The following is a 22,265-nucleotide window of genomic DNA, read 5'->3' on the forward strand; positions in this document are numbered from 1 at the left end:
GGCTTTAAAAAAATTCCTCTGTCGATGACGAATAAAAGCGGAGGCCACAAATTCACATACACAGAACGTCTGTTTCTTTAATCTGGATTGTTTGACTTTGCTAAATATTCTCTAACAGAAACCACATGGTGGTATTAAAAAAGCACCACAGGTCACGGCCGTTGGAGCCGTGCAGGATGATATCTGGGCTGGATTGTCGTCGTTATTACAGTTATTGGAATTCTGAGCCGGGACAGCTGAGGTCCAGAGCTCAGAAGCAGAGGCGGAAACAGTTGTGGAGGATGACAGGATCATCCAGGGCGGATGCTGGATGCACAGCCTCCATGAGGGCTTTTTACCTGATACTTGATTTCTCTCCTGCTGCACCGATTCTTTTAAAGTCATCAACTGAATAAGAACCACATTCCTGCGCAAAGTCAAGCCCACTTTGGTTTTGAGTGCGCGACGATATTCTCCTGCTGCACTAAATGTGTGTATGGTAAAGCTATAAGGGTTGTGACACGAGCGCCGTGTGCACAGTTGTGGGCTCACGTACAATGGGGGAGGAACAGCTGGGGGGCCACTTCAGGAAGCTGGTGCGCCGCAGCTGCTAGCCGAGGTGACTTTAATGAAAACAGCAGAAGTCAGCCCAGTTCTCTGCATCTTACATTAAAGTTCCCTACTGTACTTACAGTGCAGCTGTTAAACTGTTTGACAGAAGATTAAACACTTTAGACTAAATCTTGATTTACATCTTACAGCAGGGTTTCTAGGCCCCATTTAAAGGTAAATGTTGCGTTTCTGTTGTGAAACAGGAGTTTAAGAGTGGAATTTTCTGTTGATTACAAGTCAGCGTGACAGGAACCTGTTGAGAGGAACCAGTTCACCTGCAGCAGAGTCTGAACAATCAGAAATTGTGCCTGAATACGAAAATGATTCGTTTATGAATCATCATAAGACCTGTATTTCTGCTGCATTTGCATGTCACACCACACAGCTTCTCGCCTGCATTTTTAGTGTTGATGTCAGTGAAAACAAATGTGAGGTAATGTGTGGCAAATGTTAGCGACCTTTATTAGGTTGACTCTGAAGACAAACTTCATGTGAAGATTGAACCTTTTAATTTAGAAAGCAGACACTTGTATTGAGACTGTTCTGTTCTGGTGCAGGTTTTTGTATTTAATGAGAAAGAAACCTGAATAAAAGGCAGAAACACTGGCATTATGACGCTAAATTAAAGCAGGTGAAGAAAAGGGAAGAACATGGAAAATGGAGGCCACCTGAGGACCACGTGAATGGAGGTAAAGCTCCAGCACCAGTCGCGGAAGGGAGGGGGCGGGGCTAAACTAAACTAAATGATAAAGAAGAAAGAAGGAGGTGCAGCCAGCGGTGAATTTTCATTATATTAAGAGAATAAAGAATTATATCCGGTAAAGTGTTTCTTTAATGAGCGGAGGACGTGGAGAGCGCGTGTTTCTGAGTAGCCCACGCGCGCAGCCATGCGGCCCCGCCCCCTCCCCCTCCTCCCTCCCCCTCCTCCCTCCTCCTCCTCCTCCTCCTCGCCTTCCTCAGCCTCCTCCGGGTTAAACTCCTCGCCGTCTCTCCGCTCTTCATTTGTCCGGGACTCTTCGGCTCATCCCGCATCATGTCTGCTCTCCTCTTCGTCTGTCTCCAGGCGCTCCTCTGCTGCGGTGAGTTCACCTTCTCCCTCCTTCACCGATGAAGAGCAGCAGGAAACTTTCCCGTTTCTGGCTTCCGACTCTTTTTCTAAGAAACGCAGACGCGGATTTTTGGTCGAACCGAGAACTTTCGGCCCAGTTTTATTCACTTTAGTATTCCGCTTTTTGAAACAGCTGTGCGTGACCGCGTTTATTTCATTCAGGGGTAACAAAAGGTGTCATTAATTAACTAATTGCAGCCCGGGAGACGAAGCCTCGGCCTCCATGTTGTGATGGAAGTTTTGTTTTAAATGTTCCGAAGTGTTAACGGGCAGAAAATGCACGTGTTGGTTCTGCCAGTGCTGAAGGGGAGACTGGTTTTACTGGTTCCAGCTCTGTGTTTGTTGGAACCAGCAGGTTTTAGAAGTTTCCTCAACAATTCGGCACAATGCTGATTGATTGACAGGTTTGTGAGTGTTTTCTGGGGGCCGTCGTGTCATCATCATCAGCACAGATTCCTGGTGGAGACTTTTCCACCATTGTCTCATAGTAATAGACCTGCTATAACTATCCACTTAAGGTCTTTTCACATCTCCTTTGACGGAACCTCTTACTGGACCTTCACACCAACAGGACCTTCCATCAAATGCTGATTGGTTTTCAGACTTCAAGCGTCCAGTAATAAACATCATACATACATTTGATGTTTGGTGCTGCACTCTAAAATGTATTGATTGGTGTTGATTGATGGATTACCAAACTGAAACCGGCTTTACTGAGCAGAATAAACCTCCCTTGGTCTCATGTAGCATCTCACAACAGGACAACACTCAAAGCTCTTTTGCCCCTTAATTCCCTGTTTTTTACCCCATCAGCCGTGTCTTAATTGGGTTACGCCCGTTTAATCCTCAGCTCCCCTCGACCTCCCCCAGAGATGCAGTAATCTGTCTGTTTCTGGATTAAACCTTCAGATAGAACCAGGTTCTCTGAGAACTTCTCCCTAATGGACCCTGAAGGATGCTTAGACCAATGCAATTTGTGGCTAAAAGCATTTTCCCCTGTAAACTTAAAGGATCTTAGGCCTGAGCAGAAAGCTGACCGGTTGATGAAGCGCTATTGATTAGCAGGCTTCATCAGCGAGATGCTCGCGGTGCGTCGGAGAACCCAGCTCGTGGTTCAGATGTTTGAGGTTGGGCAGCGAGCCAGAGCTTTTTTAAATCGATACTTCCGACAAATATCCTGTGGGACAAGAAACCGAGCCTAATTTACCAAGACATGGTGCACGCTGCACTATATTTTTAGTTTTAGTAGAAGCAGTTGGTGTATAAACTATTCGGTGGTAAAAGTCAGTTTATTTTACGACGCGACAGTTTAGAAGGGGTTTAAACTTTGAACTTGTGTATTGGCTCTGCGTGGACGTCCTACCAGTGTGATGAAGCCAGCAACAACCCTGGAAGGTCCAACAAGTGACTTGTGCTTTTGTTTATCGCCTCAGGACAAGAAGGCAAATAGGAGCTCAGTTAAAGTTAAACTGGCACGTGCACTATTGTGCGGTGGGTCCTGCTGTCCAAAAACATCCCTTTTAGCTCAATTAGAGAGTCAAAACTAAGATCGGTTTCAAATATCAGTGTTGATTCTGTGGGGTGGGATGAGTGGGGGGATGGAGGGTTGCATGGACAGCAGAGATGGGTCAGACAACAAGCTGCCAGAGATACAGACAGTTATCAACTACTCATCCCAGTGGTTCATCCAACCATCATCTAACGTAATCTTTTTAAAAGTTAGATTGAAACGTGGTGTCCTGTGAGTTAAGTTATTGTTATTTTTTAAAACAAAGAAGCTCTTCATGGCTCCACATTCTCCACCATTATGGACAACACCCCCCCCCCCCCCCCCCCCGAGTTCTCCCACTTACCTTTACACACAATAAGTTCTTTAATAAAATTGAAATTTACTACTCCTAATTTTACGCATTGCTCACTGCTTGAGATGGTGAACCGTTGGTGACACCTTACTCATTCAGTCGAATCGACTAGTTTGAGACATTTGACCTTTATTATCGTTGCAAATCCTGCTGGGATGGACCTAAAACATCTGGGACGATGACAGAAACCGTCAGATATCACTCTCCTCCTCTCTGATTTCCTCTTCATCACTTCTCTACTGTGCAATATTCAATATGATATGTGCCCAGCCTGTGTCTTCATCATTAACCTGATGAAGGGTCTGATGAGTCAGAAGGTGTCCCGGTGATGAATCAAGGCTGCTGACCTTTCCTTCATACAGCAGGACGTGTGCAGCTGTTGGCTGCAGTTGTTCACGATGGATTAGTGCATTTGGCTGAGTGACCGTCAAGCATGACGGCACGCAGTCAACTGCTCCGGCTGGTTGTTTTCATTAAAGAGAGTGGTGCCGTTACATCCCTCTGCCATTGTCATGCTGCCGGCTGCGTAGCATTAGCCATATTTCAGCTAACGCGCGTGTGTCATGGTGTGAATTTATTGGATTAATTCTCTGGATCACTTCAATCAACCACGGGTTGGGTGTTGAGTCGCAGATGCTTGGCATCAGGACGAAGATTAGATGCAAATGCTTTTCTAAGTTATTTGTTGTTCCTTTTACATTGAACAACATGATGATGTCACCAAATTTCGAGGTTGGAAGTCGAGGCGTTTGTGACGAGCTTCACCAGATTACCCTCTTTTTAATCATTTTAAATTTGTCGCAGTTGTAGAATCAATAAAATCTACTAATTTGCTTAAGTTTAAGTAGATTATTTGGTTACAGAGGAGATGCAGGCAAACTGAGCCTTCATTCTCATCAGAGTTACTTAATTTTTTCGTTAGGAACGTCATCAAAAATGAAATTATAAGCACAATTAGTTAAAAAGAGATTACTTGGGAGTGGGATTGAACCTAGACGAGGCCCTTTTTGTCCGGAGTGGCAGTGGGCTGTATCTATATATGCGTTGTTTCCTTTTCTCTCCACTCGTGTTGCAGATGTTGACGAGCGAGTTTCGTTCTTTGCCACCGATTTTATTGCTGAGTCGGGATTACGTTGTTTAGTCTGTTTGAGTGGGAGATGCTGAGTGAACCGAACCAGGCTGGATTGGATGAAACAGCTGTAGGAACTGCGAGGATTGTTTGATGAAGCTAATCTTAGGCGACCATTTCTTTGGTTGTCAGAAACATTTAGGTGTCCGATTCAGTTTGTGTCCATGACGACAGAGTCATCTGAATATTGGGTGTGGTTTATTCCCGGGATTGATCTTTATTATAGCTCAGTCACATCTCTGCTCATGGACTGAAGATTCTGTGAAACAGGCTGCACGTGTACTTCTTTTTGTCCTTATGTAACAGCTCTGATTAGCATTAATACAATTACAGGGATGGTCTACAGGCTCGGCCTTCCTGGAGCAGAAATGATCAGTTTGTCAGTCTGTGTTGATGAAAGTGTGAGCAAGCAGGCGGAGACACACATCAGATTTCTCTTTAAAAAGAGCAGCAGGAATTCTGGGCGACGGGGCCATCTGTGAAAAAGCTAAAGGTTCTTCTCAAACCCGTTTAAACAAATAGTCTTTTGCTGCAGTCTAAAATCTGAGGAAGCTTTGAAGATGCTTCAGGAAATCAGTCGTGCAAGCTGCAGGAGTGGATCCGACATCCACCCGAAAGCTTAAAGCCAGAATCTGTGCAGCTTCGCGCCTGCTGGGATTTTCTACCCTCTCTCGTTTGATCTTTGGCATTCAGGGAGGGAATTTCTGCTGCCCCAACTTTACCTTAATGTTACTGAACAACTGAGCAAACAAACACTGTCATAGACCCCTGATGGGCTGGTTTTTTTTCCTTTTTTTTTTTTGTAGGATGTTGGAAGTGGCTCATGAGATGTTTTTCAGAGGGACGAAAGCTGCACTGTCAGAGACATGATCAGAGCCTCCAGAATCACACTGAGGTTTTATTCAGCTGCTTGAAAGGGCTGCAGGGTTCCACATTGAGTTCCCTCGTGTTGCTGGGAGAGAACTGGGAACTGCCTTCCCTTTGATTCTGCTGCTCTCAATCGATTATTTGTGTTCAGAGGAAGGAGAGGCTCCGGTTTTTGACGCAGGGTCAAACGTTGTCACCATTTCAAAGCAGGAGAACGTTCTGACCTGCTGGTGAGGGTGCTAAGAAATCAGTCCTGCAGCGTTGACACATCTGAGTCACATCAGAGACCCCAAAGATTAAATGAAGTGAACATTTGTACCAGTCCTGATGTTAATTTTGGCCCCCAAAAATAGTGGCCACCTCAAAAATGCGATGATGGATTTTAAAAGTGAGACTTCTGGTTTTCTCTTTGATTGGAACGATCCATCTGTTCACGCCATCCTTCATATTTAGAGAGTCCATCTGCGGGACACACGGCACCGTGTCGGCCCATAGCCAGGCCCTGGCTCCGGTCCCACCTCAGAGACAAAAACCTGCCAGATTGCCATCATTCACAAGCTTTCCCCTCATTTTTCCTCACTGGTGTCCATCTTTGATCCGATGCAGCAGCTGCAAACACCTGACGTCCAATCCCTCGGCTGAGCCGCATTCTGGAGGCGGTGAGCTCACGTTTCACAGAAATCTTACACCACAATGGTGTCGCCTGCTTCCCGCCTTTATGAGCGGTGCCCCCGTCCCGAGACTTTTCTTTGGCCCGAGCCTGGGAATATTTACTTTTCTCTCCTGGTCCTGACTGAAACAGCAGATAAAAGTGAGGATTAGCTGAGTGTGATGTGCTGCTCGGCATCCTCAAACATCACTAACAACCAGAGCTTTGTGTTATATTTCAGTCAGTTCCAGCTCTGCTGCGTGCTGGGAGAGGAGCCACATCAAACTAGCAAAATAAGGCATGTAATAAATATGACGCACCTGGTCACATGTAACAACCCACCTAGCAGAACCTCGATTCCTCGATTCCTGGCTTCATCCTGCTCATAGTTGCTAATGACATCGTTATTAAACGATGATAATGTTTGGTTGTGCTGGATGTCTCAGGGGCTTTAGGTGAGGATGAAACGTGACCACACGACTGTGTCCCTCATTCTAAATGGGTCTGTCCTGCTTGTAATGGATATGAGACGTGCGTCTGTTTGGGACAATGCAGGTGTCTCTGGCCGGGCTTCAGCAGTCGCTTCAGGCTCCTGTCCTGAGCCGTATTGTCTTTCCGCTGAGGAATTCCAGGTCCTCTCGTTTCTTTCGCTCGCAGGTTTGCGTCAAAAAGCCAAAAGCAGCTATTGTGTCACCTTTAGTCTGCAGAGGTAAATTTAGCACTTGGCCTGGATCACGTTGCAACATGATGTAATGAGGAACAAACGAGGAAAGTAACAGCACGGTAACTAAACTGTGATTATTCCCATTGGATATTTGAAGATCAACCCTCTCAGATAGATTCTGAGACCCAAAGGTGACCTAGAGGGTAACGCTGAAGGCAGGTGGGTGGTAGGTGATTCTCCAGATAAGATGAAATTTTGATCTTCATCATCATCTTCAGTGTTACCATCACGAACCATCCACCATTAAAGCTGCGGCGGGTCTGGCTCCTCCCTAAAAGGTGACTGGATTTAGTCGCTCCCAGCCAGTGCAGATGGTCAGAGTCACCGTGACGACCCGAAAAAATAAACACATTTTGAAAAATAAATCACATTTGTCAGGAAACGTTCAATCGTCGTAATAATTTTTCTCGTCCCAGTTGACAGAACTGCTGTGGTTGAAACGAAGTGGGTCTAATGTCGTCAGTGCATATGCATATGAATATTCATAACGACCTCAGAGCCAACCACAACGCCTTTCATGCTGTTTGCTCTTAGGCTAATGGGCTGTGCCATGCCACGAAGCTGGCAGACATCTGGTGTTTTTCCTGATTAGTGTGTGCATTTCTTTACAGTAAGCTGCAGCTATAGGCAGCGCCTTTTGTCTGCAGAGGAAAACAGAAGACAATTTAACAATTTAAATTAAATCGTGTCCTGGAAACAGAGCAGGATTAGTCGGTCTCGCGTTTGCGTGGGACTCTTCCCTCGCCCGAATCATCGTGCAGGCCTCATTATTTTCCTCTTCATCTGTCTTCACTTGATGGTTGCAGGACATTTGTTTGGCAGAGTCCCCAGAGGACTCATCACTTTGCCCGAGAGTCTCAGGAGAACCGAGACAGGCAGAAAATCAGGCTGAAAACAGCAGCAACTGTTGATCAGACAAAGGAATTTTTCTGGGATATTTGCAGCTCCTCAGGCTCCTCGACGGCTGTGGATGTTCTTCAAAAGCTCTGAAACCGCTACACCAGCTACTTTTCTGTTCATACCGTTGAAATTGTCCCGACAGGAAATTAAAGTTGTGCAATCAAATGAAGTTTGGAGTGACTCTGAGGTCAAGAATCCAGACTTTGTGTGGCTTGATTGAGGATTGGGGATTGTTTGGGCAGTCTTAAGGGTGGATGTTTATGGTTCGCTGCAGCTAATGGTGTTTAGAAGAAGGCTCCGATGGAAGCTGTAATGTGATCCACCTCTTTGGCTCAAGTGTTGGTGCTGGAATCTGCCCCAGGGGGCTTCTTTTGTAACTGCAATGGTGAGGATAAAGACGACTCTAGACTCCACACCAAGACGTCTGTGCTGTCAACATCATGATGATGTAAATAAACAACGTGTCAGTTCTACATTTGTACCGTACATACCTGCTTCTTGGAATAATCTTTTCTGGAAAACAGTCAACTTGATAAAAGTCGTGAGTCAATACCCAAATGCGTGGAATCGTGTTGATCCTGGAGGATTATCTCGCTGCGCCGCAGCCAGAATTCATTTGAAGTCTTCCGGCCGTTTCATATCTTCTGTGGGCTTTTGGTGCGCTGTTACGAGGTTGATGCATAGTTCAAAATGTGTTGATCGCATTCTTGAACAGGCTGGATGGGAAAATTCATGAGTGATGCTCGTTCAAATCTGATGATGTCACATTTTCTCTGACATTTATATCGTATATAATGGATCCATTTATGTTGAAATGGGTCATCTGACGATGGAAGTGGTGGTTTGTGGCACCGTCACGGTCCATTTGGTTTATTCTGGTTGATTGTAGTGTTTCGCTGGTCCTCTGAATGCATGTGAGAGCTTTTCTCCTCCTGGACATCAGCACAAACAAATACATGAAAGGTCTTTTAGCCGAACATCTCCCCACAGATCTTCTGACCCCCGAGTCACATTGCAGCTGCATTGTCATCGGCGGAGGCTATTTAAGGTGTTCTGGATATCTGGCGGTGAAACCCAACGGGACGGCCTGGCCGCGGTTGCCAGAGAAACGGATGTCCGGACTGCTGTTTTGTGTTTGTGTTGTAACAGTGTGACAGAGAATACACACCATGTCCTTGTGCCATCGCACCACTGTCAATGTGTTGGATTAGTTCAATCATTTATACATGAGTATAATGTGAAAATGACTCAGCGGAACCATTTTTGCATATTAATCCCCAAATTAGGTTAGGTGTCTCCTGCAAACAGGAAGCACTTGTGGTGTTTAAAGACTACAGAAGGACAAATGAGCCTCCTGTTAATGTTGCTGCACATCTTATTAAAAATTCAGCCGGTCCTGCTGATGTCACAGACCGCATCCAGCGCCACCTTAACAAGCGCAGCCTCCCGAAGGGCTGCTGCGCCCTGGAGATCCTCCGCTTGAGCGTCGTTACAACCAAGAGGAGTTTAAGCCTATTTTTCTTTGTCTTGACAAACAACATATATCACAAATGACGGTGAAGGAGCTGGTGATGAAGGCCCCCTGCAGGGCTGGAGGAGTCAGAACGCTACAGGTCTCCTCCACCGCCTGCTAGCGTGGCATCTGCTGCCCAGCAGAGAGCAGGAACACGGATATCGACAACGTGACACAAACATTTCCCTCTCTGTGGTCTGGAATTCTATTGTGACTACGACTGACTTTCTGAGGCAAAGGTGACTTAGTGTTTGGTGACCCCTGTCCTCAGCATGTTAAGGTTTTTAATCCTTTTTTAAGTTCTTTGATGCACCGGATACACTGAATTAGTGATAACCTGGAGGTCGTTGCCAGAAAAGCAGAATGAAAGGGTGAGAAAGCTGCTGGTCGGGTTTAAAATGAGCGTCTGGCGCAGCTGAAGAAACCTCAGAACTCTCACGTATGAGCTGCTCCTGCAGAACCTGAATTCATTCAGCTTTAACCTACTTCATAACTTGACTGAATTCAACTTGTGATTCGGCGTTTTCAGAGTTCCCACACCAACGCTCAGTGAACTCAATCTGCCAGAATCATTCATTCAGCACATCAAACGTTCGCTGACCGCTGCTGTAGGTGTCTGAATTAATTCACCAGAGCTTATAGAAATGGAAAAAGGATCATGTCCAAAAGACCACGGCTTGCATATAATGGCGAATCTGGATTTTCTTTCAACTATACGCGACCCCAGCTACGCCTGTTTAGCTGGAAAAGAACTCTTGAAAGTATCCGACTGGCCGAGGCGGCTTGGACGTGGGCGGAGGGGCTACAGCCGCTAATTGAATCTGATAACGAAGTTTGCGCTCGACTCAGATCGACGTGGGATGGCGGTGAGGAGAGGCCTGATTATTCTGCAGGTCGTCTTAACTCAAAGATCAAACACCTTTGAACTTGACATTTCAAAAGAGAGACAGGATAAAGAGATGCTTAAATACCAAATCCTGCCTTCTAACCCCCCCACCCCCACCCCTCGGCCTTGATATTGGATGCTGTTAAAAGATCAACCAACGAATCAAAGCCAAGCGTTCTTGGCTGATGGCCGCCGCTCCGCGCCTGCGGACGACGTTCATTTATACATGCTTCAGCAGAAATTTGCACACGGCCGTTTTTTATGGAGCTGCAGCCTTTTGGGGGCGGGGGGAGTGCTACAAAATGTGTCAACACTGCCACCTCAGGATGAAATAAGCAGCACGCTTTCGTATCATTTTCGTTTATTGAACACGAAAAAAACTATAAATCAACTTTGCAACTGTTTGTTTAAAGAGGTGAAACGTTGGCGTTGAAAGTCGGAGCGGGTGAGTCATTACGCGTCACGTTAGCGCCTAATAAAAAGGTATTGGTTCGCGATGAATCTCTCAGGTCCCTACGATGAACATTAACCTCATAACGGGATTCTGCAACGCGTCAGAATTTAAACGATTAAAGCCTCTAAGTGCCCCGGAAAAGACAAAATCAATACAGAGACGTTTAAAGCCCAAATGAAAAATATTATTCCGCACAATCTGTTGTACCGAACACACAGTGGCACTAATTACCAGTCGGATAAGACTCTGCCCACCCCCACCTTCAATGTCTCCTGTATTCCTAGATGAAGATTATCATGAAATGATGAATGGGGTGCTTCTCACCTTCACCTGAATGTTGCAGGAACTGCTGCTGTATCACAGGAAGTGAGGGATTTTATGCTCTGTGTGTGTGTGTGTGTCTCTTCCCATATCTCTTACCTCTTCCCATCATACCATCTTGTTTCTTCTTCACAAATCACTTGACGAATGCAGTGAGGGGGTGGGATGGAGGTCCACAGGTGCTGCTGGGATCCCCCCCTACACACACACACACACACACACACAGACACACCCTGCCCCTCCCCCATGGTATGGGAATGAGAACGATGTTGGTATTGTTGACAGCTGCTTCAATGCCAATGTGAACTTCTCCTGTCCTCCTCCTCTTTGCTTCCCACCCAGCAGGATTGTAGGCAGCTCTCTCCCTCACTCTCACACACACACACACACACACACACACACACACAGTCAAAACCACAGCCTAGCTCAAGGTTCTGACGGTCCCTCTGGTCTCTGCTGACTGGATAAGGTTTGGTGCCCCTTGAGATCTGGAGTCCTCTTGTCTGGAGATCAAGATAAGCAGCTTTAATATCAAACTCTGACTCTGAATATGAGTCATGAAGCTTAAATACACAACAGTTCTGTGTGTTTAAGTGGTGAACAGTAAAAAAGTGTTTCTAAAATGGAATCCTCCTTGCGGATGAGTTCAGCTTCTAAATAGACTGATGAATAAAACTCTCCCCCCAAACTCCCAAATGTCAAAGTGAAAATGTTTTCCTGCTAGCAAATGTCAAAACACAAGTAAAATAAGGGATTACACAAAAAGGCTTCTGTTACACTGACTGACCCAGTTTAACAGGAGTCAGACATGACCAACTATTCTTCAGAGATAAAGAAAGGAAAATTCCACTTATTTTTCACCCAGGACGCTCCAGGCTCAATGGAAAAAAAAAAGCTTTGTTGCCTTTGTGACATGAAATTGGGGCTTTTACAACCATTAAACCTCAACACCAGACTGTGAACGCAGGTACAGGACGGTTTGGACAGGTAGAAGGTCAAAGGGATGCAGCTAAATGTGGAGACTCATCTCTCTGACTCCTTGCTGGATGCGAGCAGCGTCGCTCAGGAGTGTTTAGATGTCAAATACAGGTGCGTTTGTTTTGAAAATAGCTTCAGCTGTGTTAGGCCGGCGTGCAAACACGTCTGGAACGCATGACTCGGGTCACAGCGTGTTTACATGCACACAGCTGATAGAAGAACCTTTTTGGTTTTGACCTGCAGCGCGACGGGATTTTGCAGAAAGTATTTCATCGAGCGTTCAGGATCGCCCCAATCGTCAACTGCTGATAACCATCGGCATAACTACTGAACTCCAAGGCCCTCCGGTACATCCGTGTCTTTAATCGCGTGCTTTCAATGCTAACATCTTCTGAAGTTGTGCAGAACCGGGGAACAAATGATCCACTGATTAACTAGACTAAACAATGACGTCACAAGGTCTCATCTGACCTGAGCGTCCTTTGTGTTCTAGAGTTCTGCTCAGTGATTATGTTTGATAAGATTCATGTCAGCTCCTCCAAGCTGTGGTCTTCTCTGCACGGAGTCACTTTAAACACACACACACACACACACACACACACACACACACACACACACAGATTACGGGTGAAAAGCTGAGTGTGTTGGGTATAGACGGTCAGTCAAACTGAGACCTAAATTCATTATTTAATACCGTCCTAGTGTGTGAGTGTGTGTGTGTGTGTGTGTGAGTGTGTGTGTGTGTGTGTCTGTGTGTCAGAGACGTGGAGTAGCCTCTCATTACTGCAGCGGTGCACCTGTGATCACTCTGATATTCTCTTTGAGAACATTAAGCCTCCCAGTGGGGGTCAGGTGGGGGGGCGGAGTTTTACCACGTTGATCTTGGTGAATAGGGCGGCGGCGTGTCAGGCCAGCTGATTTCCTCGTGTCTGGAGGAGGAGATAAAAGCACAACAGACCTTTTGTAGAGCAGAATGAGAAAGGTTGAATATTAATGGCACCTGCAAACAAAGATGAACAAAATAAATCTATCAATTTTAGATTTATAAATTAGAGTGTAGGTAGATATTCGTGTTAATAGAACCACTCCTAACACAGCTGAGAGTGCAGAGAAGACTTCTTACTCTTTAAAAGTAACAGAGAGAGGTGACGAGTTGTTCCCGTCCTCCTGGTTGGTGCCATAACGCTGGTTGACTTTGGCGCCTGCTTTGATGGATATTCGCACCACGGCGTTGGGATAAGGAGGCCTTTGTTGAGGCTGAGCTGCGAGTCAGCGTGCTGTCGTCACACGTTTGATTGGAAACCTATTTTAAACGTTAGAATAACATCGGAGGCCTCATCGCGGCCTCTCGTCTTCCACACCATTTCATATGAGACGGAGGGAACGTCCAAATGTCATTTCGTATAAAAGGACGAGAAGTGAAAGGTTTGTGTTCTTCAGGGTTTTCAGGTCCTCATTAGTCAGGGTGTGTTCCATCCTTGTGCTTTCTTTTATCCAAACATTCTGGTCCATTTAGGGAAAGGAAATCTTGAAATCACATTAATGTTTGAAATGGAAACCAAATTCAATTACATTGTCCTCCCTGAACGTCATGTGGTCAGATTGGTTTCTACCCAAGCGATTGCTGTTCCAGTTCAGCCAGGAGCAGATTCTGGTTCTGGATCTATGTTTTTTTAATGCAGACCCTTCATGTCCAGGTTCAGCTCCTGCCTGTGATTTTGTGTGATGCTACAACTGTTTAAATTAACATGAGTGTTGAGCCCGTTGACCTTTTAATGAGCCGTCCTGCAGGTCTTTGAGGGGGGGTGTTGAAGCGAAAGGCAGGAAAACAAACTGTTCACTGCTGCATCACTTACAAGCTGAATGAATCATTGATGATTCTCTTTTAATGAAGGCTCACCCGATGGGTGTGGTGATGAAAAATGAATGCATCTGCTAGCAAAGAGGCTAACCAGCGTAAATGATCAGCTAAAGCTGATAAACGATAAAATCTGATCCCAGAAATCAGCTCGACGGGGCAAAGCTGATGTACTTCAGCTGCAGCTGAGGTTGAATCAAAGCCTCATCGCTGATGCATGAAGAGGAGACTTTGAGGAGATTTTGTAGCACCTCCTTGTTTCGGTGAAGAATAAAGGCTGGGGACTTCACTGCCACACACCGCCATCCAGAGAACAGCCTGCTAGGAGATTTGTGCCAGACAATGCGCCTCAACACGCCACAGCAAAGAGCTGCGGTGAAGCCAAAGAGCTCTGATCCGTCAGGACGCTTTGATGTCGGCCTGTTCTGTGTTCTCCAGGTGTTCAGCAGAACAACAGGCCCGGATCCCTGAAAGCGAAACCCACAGAATTAAACTGAGGTTCAGGAGAGGTCGGACACGGTCCACAGAACCTCGTAGAGGTGCATCGATGGTTGTATCTTGACTTTTGAACAAAAGCCATGTTTTCTTCAGTCAAAAATCAGGTGGCAAAGCATTCATTTCCCCCATTTTTTAGTATTTTTAAGCACAGCTCTGCCCCGCTTCACAAATTCAAATACTCCGCAGGGTGTTCTGAATGAAAGAGTGGTGTATCGCCAAGACACACGCGTCCCGTTGTCAGGGTTCAGGGGCTCGTGTACTGCAGGGACAGATAAGACCTGGTCCCAGGTTGTCTTTGGAGGCCAAATCCCCAAAACCCCCCCCACCCAGCGCTAATCGGATTAGATGAAATGCAGCATTTCTTTACTTTCTTGTCCGACATCACTGTAAACAACAAGTTCAGGACCCCTTGAACTGCTGCTAACCTGATTGGTGGAGGGGGGGGGGGTGCACATGGCTGTCTGTGCGTCTAACTGGGGAGGTGACAATGGAGCTGCGGTGGTCTTGAAAGAAAGACCTGTGTGTGTGTGTGTGTGTGTATGGGGGGGGGGGGTGTTGACAATGATGAGGGCTAGGAGATGGGGGAGGAAGGAGGCGGTACTGATGGGTGACAGCAGGGTGGTTACTCGACCCTTAAATCTCTTCATGCTTGAGGAGGTTTCACAAAACTGGTGGGGAAAAAAAAAACGGCAGGATGAAGGGAGGCATGCCCCACACTGAAAACATTCAAATGAAATTTAAAAGAGTGGTGGGGGGTGTTCACAGGTCCTCCTGTCCCATTCTGATAAAACTAATTTTTTTATTCTGAAGGTCACGACCCAATAACAGCCTCACAACCTCTAAATCCTTTCTTCGTTAAATCAAATTAGCCCCTCGTCCAGCTTTGTTTAGTGGTCTCCCCCAAACTATTTTTGGAATCAAATATGCAATCTGAACAGTGAATGTTTGAAGAACCAAACAGGAAGTCACAGCAGCATGACTCTAAAATCAGATCAGATGAAGAGATTGAGTCAGTGAAAACACCTGTAGAGAGACGCAGGTGTGGGAGTTCACCAGGTGCCTATTTAACGCACAGGTGAGGAGCTGTGGGTTCTTGTGCTCCAAAAATGTGTTCTCTTTGAAAGTTCCTTCAAATAAATGCCTGTGAGCAAGAAATGTGCAACAACATGAGGGATGAAGGAGACATTTGGCTGAAACCTGGAGGGGAATCACTAACTTAGAGACTCAGAAGGCTGCTAGGAGTCCTCACTCCAGAGGTCTTTGTTAGCTTCTGGTTTGCAGAGATACTCAAATATCAGTGAGGGGTGGGGGGGAGAAACCCACAAGTGTGTATTTCTGAGAAATCCTGCAGAAACCTTCAAACTGCTGTGTGAGAAACAGCAGGCGGGTTGAGAAAATGAGGTTAGCACAGAAAGTAGGGCCACGTCTGACACCGTTATTCAGAACCACCTCTGGAGCAGATTAAAGAAATGGGACTTTAGTGCCGTGTTGCTGGAGTCTGTGTCCCCTCAGTAATCGTTGCCCACACGGCTTTAATAGGACTTGGCTGTTGCACAGGCCCAGCTCCTCCAGCCTGCCCCCCCCCACCCTCATGCCTGGGGAACTGCTTTTCTGGCCAACATGCTGGCTTTTGTGGTTACAGTCAGTCGAGCACAAAGAAGATGAAAATTATGCCACTTGGACAAGAAGCCTTTTGTTTTTGCTGACATGACGAACTGGTTCCATTTGGGTCTGGAAACGGCCGCCTGAGACGACGCAGTTTATCATTGAATGAAGGTTAAAGGTCGGATTTAAAGGTTAACTGTAGGAACAGAATCACACGCTCAAGTTTTAATCGTGTCTGAGTGATTCATAAACGCTATGAGGTCACAGAAACTGATTCTGTCTTCTGTCTGGGTTTGTCAGCGTGGGCAAAGGTGGAGGTGACGATGCACGACAGCACGGAGGTCTACCTTGGCGACCTGGCGCCGATCTCCTGCCAGTACAGCTTCACCGACGTTGACACCGAGCCCAGTGATGTCATTATCCAGTGGTTTGTGGTGAGTACCGCCGGGCCCGCGGTAAAAACTGACACCGCCCGTCGGGCACGATCCAAAATGCTGTGGAGTCGTGGCCGGGAAGTCTCCGTTTCAGCATTTCGTGATTTAAATCCACACAAGTAAACAAACTCTCACCGGGCCTCAGAATGCAAATAAAAACTTTACAGCTTGCAAAAGGAGCAAAAGAGACACTTTTATGGACTAAAGCATTGTTCTCTTTTTGGGCGTGCAGCAGTTAACGCGAGCAGCGAGACAGATGGAAATGTCCTACTGACATTTCGCAAGTTTAACAAAAAAGAGACAAACTGCTTAATCAGTCACAGCTATGTGAGGAAAATACTACTTAGTCTGCCAGGAGTTAGCTGGGTGATTAGCCGTCTGGCCCGCGACATTTCCGCTGGCCTAGAACTGCAATGTATGATCAGCTTCAACATTCTCCAAACCACCGGGGGCAGCATCGCTCCAAGTATCGCTCCAAACCTCCGACTGACACACGCGCGTGAAAATACGGGGGAATGCGTCAACAGCTACGAAAACATTGTTGCAGGGAGGCGTCGGCAGCAGCTCCCGCTCGCGCATCTTCTACGGTGACGACAGTCAGACAATGGTGGACGAGAACACGGACTACAGCGGCCGCATCCAGGTGACTTCAGACAAACAGGCATCGCGACTCGTCATCCAAGAAGCTCGCCTCACCGACGAGAAGGAGTTTTTCTGCCAGATCAACGGGATGGTCGCCGGAAGCGCGGAGGGCAAAACTCACCTCCGAGTGTTCGGTCAGTGAACAACAGCTCGAGATTCCTCTGCGCGATAACGCCGCTCATGACAGGTTCTTTTGGGGTTGCAGCTCCTCCGCAGGCTCCAGTGATCGAGGGTGTTCTGACTGGAATATCCGTGACCAACGAAGGGCTGTCTGAGGTGGGTCAGTTAGAGCTCCGCATGGTTGCTGGCCTCGGCCCCCACATGCTGGGGTCTGTGCTGAGACATTACCCACGTCAAACTGTGGCACTGACATCCACAAGACCTTGACTTGATTCAGCCCAGTAAAGACTGTAAACATGGCTGTTTAGGTGGCATCTTGTGAGACTCTGAATGGCTTCCCCAAGCCCAACATCACCTGGTACCGGAACAACACGCCGCTGATGACGACTCCAGGACGTAAGTGCTGACAGTGGATGGCTCATGTCTTATTATCAGTTCTAAACACCACCTGTGAAGGGTTAAACCCCAGACGAATCCATTCAATAACTAAACTAAGCAATGAGCAATGACTCTTAGTAACAAGAACCTCAGTAATCTGTCTGATCTGCAACCTCTGACGCCATGGTGTACCGACCCGTTAGACGTAAACGTGCTGATGCTGGGGACGAGGGACTCCGGCGGGTTCTACTCGGTCCAGAGTACGCTGAGGTACAAGGTGCTGAAGGAGGACAAAGACGCTCGCTTCTCCTGTGAGGTCAGCTTCTTTGTCCCAGGAGCCATCAGGACCGTCGAGTCCAGCAGCATCAACATCACCGTCCACTGTGAGTCCAGGTCAACGACCTCGTCTCCCTTTCTGGCCCAACTGAACAACAATTTATTTTCATTTACAATTTTCTTTAAATGGAAAATTGGAATTATTTGTGCTCAAGTTCATGTTAATAACGTGCCGTGGTCGCCATGCTGTCAGTGTTTCCATCCTTGCCTCGCTCTGTCTCCAGACCCCACCACTATGGTGGAGCTGTGGAAGGAGTCGCCCCAGGGACTCGTCAAAGAGGGGGACACCGTGGAGCTACGTTGTCAGGGCGATGGCAGCCCCCCTCCTTCCTTCATTTTCAACAGAGAACAAGTGAGAATGCATGAGAAGAGAGAGCGCGCGCGTGGTAGGAGACACGTTGGAATGTTTTTCATATGCAGAACTCTCAGGACCTCGTGCATAAAGACAGTGGAAGGTCTGAGATCTGGTCTGAGACCAGGACTGACCCTGCAGGTCCAGTCTTGGTCTCTGTGACTGCAGGCTAGTTCCATGTTGTTTGTGTGAGAACAACAGATGAATTGAGCTGAGAGACAGTTTGCTAGTTGCTAACTAGCGGTTGAGGCGAAGGTTCCTGCTCAGGCTGTCAGGAACAGCAGGAAACAAAACAGTTGGAAGAAAACTTGATTCCTTGTCACACTCTGGGTGTCTAATAAATGAACTGCTGTGTGACATTTTGGCAGCAGCGCAGCCCTAAACTGACCTGAAAACCAAAGAAACTTATTTTACAGCTGTATCAAAGTGCGCAGCATCGCCATGGCGACTAAAACAAAGCCCCGTGTTATCAAAACTCTTGGTTCTGGTACAAACACCAGCTTATTATCACCAAAACTTCCAGAGACTTCCGTCAGAGACAATCTCCAATGTCGTGCTTATATCTCTGAATAATTGTGGATTTATTTTGGCAAAAACAGCTCTGAGAGCAAAGAACAGCCCGTTCTTCGTGGCGTCCATCTTCAGATTACAGATTGAAGTGTTTGTTTCAGGAGCCTGATGTGGATTTAGGGGACAGCGGCGACATTCTGCTCTTGACATCAGTGACGCGCAAAGACGGCGGAATCTACCAGTGTCGTCCTCAGGATGTAGACGGCGCCTCTGAGGTCAGGGGGGAAATGCAGCTCAACGTCCACTGTGAGGAGGACACGCCAACCTGCACCACACTCAAGTGTTCCTGTAACCTTTGACCCCCGTGACCCTTTCGCTCCGTCGGTTGTTTCAGTCCTGGACCCGGCCGTGGTCGTCCCGAAAGAGTCCGAACTCATGCTCAGGGGAGAAGATCTGATTGCAACCTGCAATGCTCTGTCCTCTCTGAAGACCTCCACCGTCTGGTACAAGGTACACACTCGTTACCATGGAGCTCAGTCTGAGAGTAGAAGATCAGCCTCAGGCCTTGGGTCTGCTCAGCCACGCCTTTGACCTCAGCGTGGCAGCTGAATATTCCAACATCCGTTAGTGACATCATTAACGGGGTGTGCTTGGGAGATGACACCTGTGTATATGTGTGCAGGATGGACAGCAGGTCAGTCATGGAAACATGCTGCAGCTGAAGGATGCCACCTATGACACGGCGGGAGAATACATCTGTGACGTGACCGTTCCCTCCCTGCCCGCCCTGCACACCCACGGTTCCATTCACATAATCGTTCAAGGTCCGACCTCCTTCCCGCTGAATTTCTTAATCACGGAAGTAAAGCGTGTGTTTGATATATTATTGTGTGTGTGTGTGTGTGTGTGTGCAGGTGCTCCTCAGATGGTGGGGATGGAGCAGGAGGTGCAGCTGGAGGAGGCAGTGGGCAGGACGGTGAACCTGAGCTGTGAAGTTCAGAGTTACCCTCGACCCGTCGTCTCCTGGAACATCGTGGGCAGCCAGGTTGACCTTTTTGAGGACGAACAGCTTCTTTTGGATACTTTTCTGGAGGGACTGCAGAAGTCTTACGTTGGTGTTTGTCCTCAGAGCTGGCAGGAAGTGGTGAACAAGGCTAGTGATCACATGACCCAGAGCGTGGTGTCAGTTCTGGTCGGCTCAGACGTCAGCGCGCTGTGCAACGCGTCCAACGAGATGGGATCAGAAGTGAAGCTGTTCAGCATCAGAGCCAGTAAGAGTGGGTTCCACTGCTCACGCTTGCCTGCTGTCCATGAGTGTTGACACGCTTTTCTGTGTGTCCACAGTTCCTCGAGTGACCTCAGCGACGCGGTTCTCTCCCGGTCAGTTATCACCTGCTAACACGTGGTTCTGCTTTGCGCGGTGACGCTTTTTAATCATTGAGTTTATTTTTCCAAGTGTTCTCTCTATCAAGCAGAGGTTCATGGCTAAAAGGAGTGAAACTACCAGAAACAATAACACACAGATGTTAAAGTTGCTTCATTCCACAGGCTTTTAATGGGATTTTAAGGCCTTCTCACATTAAACAATAGTTACTTTAATGATGATGTCATCATTCATGTGTGTAGTAGAGGGGAGTGGAGTGATCATCGTAGTGATCATCCTGTGTCTGCTGCTCCTCGCCGTCCTCGGCAGCGTCCTCTACTTCCTGCAAAAGAAAGGCAAACTCCCCTGTGGGCGTTCAGGGAAGCAAGAGATGTGAGTAATAAACCAGCCTTCATATCTCGGGTTAAATTTTAGGCTGTAAGTACGCGAAGCCTGAGAATCATCGGTTTGGTTGCTAAACGTCGTTTTGTTTCAGCAGCACCAAAGAGACAAACGCCAAAAACGAGATTGTTGTGGAGATGAAGACCAACACCAGGACCGAAGAAAGCGTCCTCCTGAAGGCCGTCAATGGGGACAAGAAGGATACCGGCCAACAGATGACTGTGGTCAGTATGACATCATTATTTCACGCCTAAACTTGAGCACAATTCGGCCCTGCAAACGCAGCAGTTTTAGAGGCAGAAGAGCAGGACAGTGAACATAACAGAAAACATATTTCAAATGTGTTTTCATGCAACAGCAGCAGATTTTTTTTATGAATAATTGAAAGGATGTAAATAAAGTGGAAGAGTCAGGAGCTGCTAAAATCCAGTGTGTTTTTAACCACAGCCACAATGAATCAGCTGCTGAATAGTTGGTAAACACATTAACAGGTAGAAGCATCTGTAAAATTCAATAGTCGAGTAGATTTCAGCACTTCCTGTTCATGTATTTTTTATTTTTTTACTGAGAATATAAATGTTTTCAGCCAAATTACTCATAAATTAATTCTGTTGTCTAAAAATAATATTGTTACCGCGTGTTTTTGACATGTTGGACTCTGTCTCCCCCTACTGGACATTCATTACAACAACAACCTTTCTCGACATTCCCAACAGAGTGGAGCAGATTTAAACCTTGTTGTCGAGGATTAATGTTGCTGTTATCTAATCCAGACTAGGTTATGATCACACATATGATCTGCTCTTTAACTGTAGTCGAGAGGGCAGCGAACGCTTCGCTTAACTATGAGTTAAAACTTTTTCTCAGAAATTTTGAGAACGACCAGATGTGTGACAGAGTGTGTATCTGTGTTAACACTGGTTTTCTGCTCAGTAACCTGCTGATGGAGCAACATGAAGATGAGTAGCAGCAGCAGGAGGAAGAGGATGAACACATGATGCCAGCAGATACGCGTCACCTTGTGTGTACATGTGCCTGCAGATTAGCAGACATTCCTAAATCATACTTTGTTCAGTGTTTTTCAACACACACACACACACACACACACACACACACACACACACCCTCTCTACTGGTGTTGCACTCATCAGTTTGTGTTCAGGAGTTTGTTGGTGTTTGTTATTGAACTTGTACATATTATATATTTTGTTATTTAAGACGTTTTCATGTTCCTTTAAGTGGGCAGATCACGTGATGGCGGCTCGTTTCCGCCGCTTCACGTTGTCCTTCAGCCTCGTCGGTATGTTTTTGTCTGTAGAAATTTTCAAAAAAAAAAAAAGATTCCTCGTTGAAAATCAGAAGTGATGAATGCGTGAAATGTGGCCGCAGCTTCTTGAACCCACTACTGTCAGGTCTTCTACTGTATGAACACACGTGAGCGTGCACAGCTGCTGCTGGACTGTTGGTGATCTGCTGTCCCTGAACGCATCATACACTGAATTTCTCCTGTTTCCACTGAGATGGCTCGGACCTGAGTGTTTCTACTGTTCCCTGCAGGTTTAGTCAAAGATGTTCTCACGCATTAACTAAACAAGTAGAAGCACCTTTCTTTCAGGTCCACGTTGTGAATATTTAGATTTCTCACTGTTTTGTGATTATTTTTTTTTAATTTTCTTTTTTGGTTTTGAATTTATGGCCCAGCTGACTTGCAACATTAACCACATAGAGCCAGGCTTGTTTTTTGATTCTACTGGTTATAGAACTGGTTAAAAATGACACAAAATG

The 22,265-nt window shown here is 46.6% G+C and overlaps 1 protein-coding gene across 4 annotated transcripts; it reads left to right on the plus strand.

The window, feature by feature from the left end:
• Positions 1-1,522: 1,522 nt before the first annotated feature.
• mcama (melanoma cell adhesion molecule a) lies at positions 1,523-22,257 on the plus strand. 4 transcript variants are annotated; one of them, XM_011611246.2, is made up of 16 exons: positions 1,523-1,670; positions 16,244-16,377; positions 16,925-17,153; positions 17,225-17,295; positions 17,448-17,535; positions 17,721-17,900; positions 18,078-18,205; positions 18,877-19,021; positions 19,110-19,225; positions 19,398-19,539; positions 19,630-19,760; positions 19,845-19,986; positions 20,060-20,095; positions 20,342-20,471; positions 20,575-20,704; positions 21,414-22,257. In XM_011611246.2, exons 1-16 carry the CDS (start codon positions 1,625-1,627, stop codon positions 21,414-21,416), a joined length of 1,851 nt encoding a protein of 616 aa, XP_011609548.1. In that variant the 5' UTR covers positions 1,523-1,624; the 3' UTR covers positions 21,417-22,257. The 4 variants fall into 4 exon arrangements, with proteins under 4 accessions (XP_011609548.1, XP_011609549.1, XP_011609550.1 ...); XM_011611247.2 differs by having other exon boundaries at positions 20,578-20,704; XM_011611248.2 differs by having other exon boundaries at positions 20,345-20,471.
• Positions 22,258-22,265: the final 8 nt, after the last annotated feature.

Source organism: Takifugu rubripes, chromosome 15 (assembly GCF_901000725.2).
Source record: "Takifugu rubripes chromosome 15, fTakRub1.2, whole genome shotgun sequence".
Taxonomy (NCBI): domain Eukaryota; kingdom Metazoa; phylum Chordata; class Actinopteri; order Tetraodontiformes; family Tetraodontidae; genus Takifugu; species Takifugu rubripes.

Excerpts from the sequence above, each read along its gene's own strand:
- mcama (XM_011611246.2), top strand. The coding sequence starts at position 1,625 with ATGTCTGCTCTCCTCTTCGTCTGTCTCCAGGCGCTCCTCTGCTGCG. Across the intron at positions 19,761-19,844 it reads GGAACATCGTGGGCAGCCAG|AGCTGGCAGGAAGTGGTGAA; the intron begins GTTGACCTTTTT and ends GTTTGTCCTCAG. Across the intron at positions 20,096-20,341 it reads AGCGACGCGGTTCTCTCCCG|TAGAGGGGAGTGGAGTGATC; the intron begins GTCAGTTATCAC and ends TCATGTGTGTAG.